This window comes from Etheostoma spectabile, chromosome 18, assembly GCF_008692095.1.
Source record: "Etheostoma spectabile isolate EspeVRDwgs_2016 chromosome 18, UIUC_Espe_1.0, whole genome shotgun sequence".
NCBI lineage: Eukaryota > Metazoa > Chordata > Actinopteri > Perciformes > Percidae > Etheostoma > Etheostoma spectabile.
In genome coordinates, this window is record NC_045750.1 from 11950433 (window position 1) to 11954525 (window position 4093).

Sequence of the window (4093 nt, forward strand, 5' to 3'; positions counted from 1 at the left end):
GATCAGCCCCTTAGATTAATCATTATAAACGTACTCAGGTACAACCAGTTCATTTCCAGATTACACACCATGCTAATTGCCCCCCACCTGACATCAATTGTGGTGATTTTGATTACTTCCTAATAAAACCGGCTGTTCCATGATGATTCCATTACTAGTAGTGCAAGGCAACGCAAAGAATACACCATGGTTGGAAAGGTGCTTTCAAAAGGGCTCCGGCATAAAGTTGTGGAAAGACACAAGTTAGGAGACAGATACAAAACTATTTCAAAGGCTTTAACCATCCTGCTGAGTACCATTCAGAGCATTATTAAGAAGTGGAAAGCTTATGGCACCACCAACACCTTGCCTAGATCGGACCATTTTATGTTTGGCGAAAACCAAACACAGCACACCACCCAAAGAACACAACACTTACTGTTAGGCTTGGTGGTGGCAACATTATGTTGTGGGGGTGTATCTCTTCAGCAGGGACTGGGCAATTGGTCAGGATTGAAGGGAAAATGGATGCTGCCAAGTACACTGCAATTACTGAGGGAAACCTGCAGCCCTCTGCTAGACAGCTGCAAATGGGCAGGTGGTTCACCTTCTAGCACGACAACGACCCAAACACACTGCCAAAAACACTATGCAGTGGCTTAAGGATAAGACGGTGAATATCCTTAAGGCCTCTAGCTCCCCCAGTAAGAGTGTTCGCCCCATGAGTCCTGCAGTGGCCTGGGTTCGAATCTGATCTGCAGCCCTTAGCTTCGTGTCCTCCCCCTATCTCTCTCCCCCTTTCATGCCTGTCCACTTCACAAAACTTCCAACATCACAAAAAAAAAAAAAAATCAAGACATATCCTAACAGACTGATGGCAATAATTACAACAAAAGGACGCTCTACCAAGTAATAAACCATGGGACTGATGACTTTTCCAACTTTGTTATTCTAATTTTATTGTCTTATTATGTTTCAGAACTATTGCCTTTTGTTACTTGAAAGTTGTTATGCAGAATGTGTAAATAAAGCTGTAAAATTTATTTTATTTTTTAACTGGTTTTGATTTCAGGCCATAAGACAAAAAAGTGACTATTTCAAAGGGGTATGAGGATTTTCTATAGGCAATGTAACGTTGTGAATGTGATCAGGGCGTTCCTGCAAAAGAGAGGCTTCTTCTCAGTGAACCTTCCCTGAATATATAAAGGTTAGATAAAGCCTTTTCTTTTTCTCTCATTCAATACATGCTGCAATACAATCTATAGATGAGGACGTTGAAACAATTAATGAGTGAGAATGAGCGTATGTATGTAGTAACATTGGGACAAAGGGTAAGTGACTGAAGAGTTCTGAATAGCTAGCAAGTCACATAGGGATGATAAGGCAAGCATGGGTGTACAATGGCAGGTTGACAGCAGACCCAACTTTTCACCTTCCTTTGCCCATACAATATGTATTCTATTTTGGTGCTTTGCAGGCATAACTTAGCATATTGGTCAACTTATCAAGACCGGAGAATATTGAGTAGTGTGTGTTTGTCATTTGACATTTCAGACTGAACAATCAAAGATCCAATTTTTCAAAGTTAAGTGAACGAGTCTAAAAGCAAAGACAAACAGAAGGTCACGTAGGGCACGCTCTATTACTCCTGACTTTATACACAACGTTCCTTTTCAATTTCTAGAGCTACACATGCCACCTGTTCGTGTAGAACAGTCACTAGTATGTTGTAAAAACACTTGCACATTTTCCTAGATCACCTTTGTCTACCTACCAACTAGGGTTTAATTTAAAATTATAAGAAATTCAAATTGCAGGCAGCGCAAAGCCACTTTCTCAAGCACTGATTGGCAATTAGATTCTAGATGCTAATTGCAAGAGAGAAAAACATCAACCCAGCCAATTTCAAAATTCTCCAGATAACAATATGGGAAAACAAATGCCCTCAAAATATACCCTTTCCACATATAATTTCCTTCAAATCTGACTGTGTGTGTTAAGCTGTTGATGCTTAAAATGGGTACGTCCACAATTTGTCATCCTTAATCGAGGTGTTACCTAACAGACTGGGGAAGAAAAGGTTTAGTCGTGTTATAGAGACAAAATACGATGTTGTGTTCAGAATGTGTAAAGGGCTCCATGTAATGTGCTGGGTCACTTTTTCAAGGTACATGTGTATTTAGAGAAAGAGCAATCATTCAAAAGTAGGAAATAGTCACAGATCAGTCTTACAAAACTAAACAGAGCTGAGTTACCTGTGAATGTGGCATATGCTGTAGAAGCTTACCGTAGGAAAGCTAACAGCCTGAGTCACTAAGCTTTTCTTGCCAACACTAAATATTGTGTCGATCCTGACATAATAGGCACTATTTTGACAATCTAAGTGCACGGCATGAAGCACCTGGCACATGTGCATTTAGAGCATGTACAAATCCACCTTTGCTAGTTTAATGGCAAAAAAAGGGTCAGTGTGCCAGGCGCATGGTTCAAAAGGGTTGTACTTAGTGTCTTAAACAATCATAGATGAGTTTTTGGCGTAACATGCAATAAACCAACCAGTGTGTCATCTCCCGTTCAATTTAAAAGCCAGGCGCATTTGTACCTTTGCGCATTGCTATTATGATGGCGGATATGCTCAGCAGGTAGGAGAGAGTTTCAAGAGAAGAAACTGATCTGCTAGTGGGTTAAGTGAAAGATAGGGCCCAATATTACATCCGACTGACTTGCACACTATTTGAGTTTCCAATAGTTTGTCTAAAGGTTTTCTGAAATATAAGTTTACTAAGAAGATTCTTAATTATTTTTGTGCATGTATGTAAGGAAGGAATGTTATGCACCTGTAGGTGTCTGTATAACGCACCTGAAAAAGCATTGCTGTAGTAGCGCGACAGTGTCTGCATGATGTCCTTGGAGTGTTGTGTCCAGGGAGCGATCTTGCGGTAGGTCTTGACCCTGTGGACCAGCTGGGAGCCGCCGTACTGCAGCGACAAAGTGTCTCCATGGTCCTCATACAGCTCCTCAAACAACCTGGGCCACACACATAACACACATTAACCCAAAGGCAAGGGACAGCCAAAAAGGGTTCATGGTGTTAGTCTTGGCTGTTGTTGTTGTTGTTCTTTTTATTTTGGCGAGTTGGGGTTTCTTATACACAACTTAACGCATGTGTGCGATTGCGGTATGTATTTTTTCTGCTTCTGTAGAACAATAGAGAGATGTGTGTCACATATATGACTCTTGGTCCATTGTACCAAAGAGCTGAGAAAATCTTATTTAGGGGTGTTAATGTAGAGTTATACATGTAACATTATTCTAGTTAAAAAGGTCCTAAAACAACAAGTCAAACATGTGATTGATGCTTGTTCTTCCTGATGCATTCACAGAGTGTCTGGGTGTTCTCTACATTGAACTGAGAAATTCAGAGCTGTGCAAAGCAATTCCAATGTCCAAGCAGAGCTGGACATAAGTATCAGAGGGCACAGAACTGCAAATGCTGCAAATAGATGGGGAACACATATAAAAAAGGTGTGGTTGTGTGTAATGCGTGTGCAAATTGGATTTTGCGCTACTAACGGGGATACTGTTAGTAGCGCTACTAATAGGGATCCTAATAAGGGAAAATGAAAAAGTGTAAAGTAGCTTAGAGTTTTCAGACACGTCTCATATATTTCTATAGTGACAATCATTTGTCATTTTGTGCAAAACACATAGACCAAATTTGTTTAAAAAATAGTATTAATATAATAATATGTAAATTCTTTGGCTCTGGCAAAATATGTGCTAAAGAAAGGAGCTTTACCTCACACAGTCAGTATCAAACTGAAGTTTGGGCTTGTCAATCATTCCCAGTGCATAGAGCTGATAGGCCAGTGCACACTTTCCCACCATGAACTGGGCTGTGTTGGTCCGATCCAGACAGTCCACGCAGTTGGTCCGCAATACACCAGTCTACAAAGACTCATCAAACTTAGTGACTGCACTTCAGGATGTGTATGTACAATACGGCGTTGAAGACAAACTACATGAGAAGGTAATCAGTGGAATCAGCATCAGCAGCAAAGATATCTACAGTTGTGTTCAAAATAATAGCAGTCCAACATCACTAACCTCATAA

The 4093-nt window shown here is 40.5% G+C and overlaps 1 protein-coding gene across 2 annotated transcripts in view; it reads right to left on the bottom strand.

Annotated features, from left to right (window-relative positions):
* The window catches only part of fig4a (FIG4 phosphoinositide 5-phosphatase a), a 56615-nt gene that overhangs the window by 21940 nt on the left and 30582 nt on the right, over window positions 1-4093 (bottom strand). For both annotated transcript variants that reach the window (XM_032543228.1, XM_032543230.1), the window contains 2 exons: window positions 3779-3927; window positions 2840-3006 (listed from right to left, as the gene is read on the bottom strand). In XM_032543228.1, coding sequence (XP_032399119.1) covers window positions 2840-3006; window positions 3779-3927 — 316 coding nt within the window. The remainder of the gene's footprint in view (window positions 1-2839; window positions 3007-3778; window positions 3928-4093) is intronic.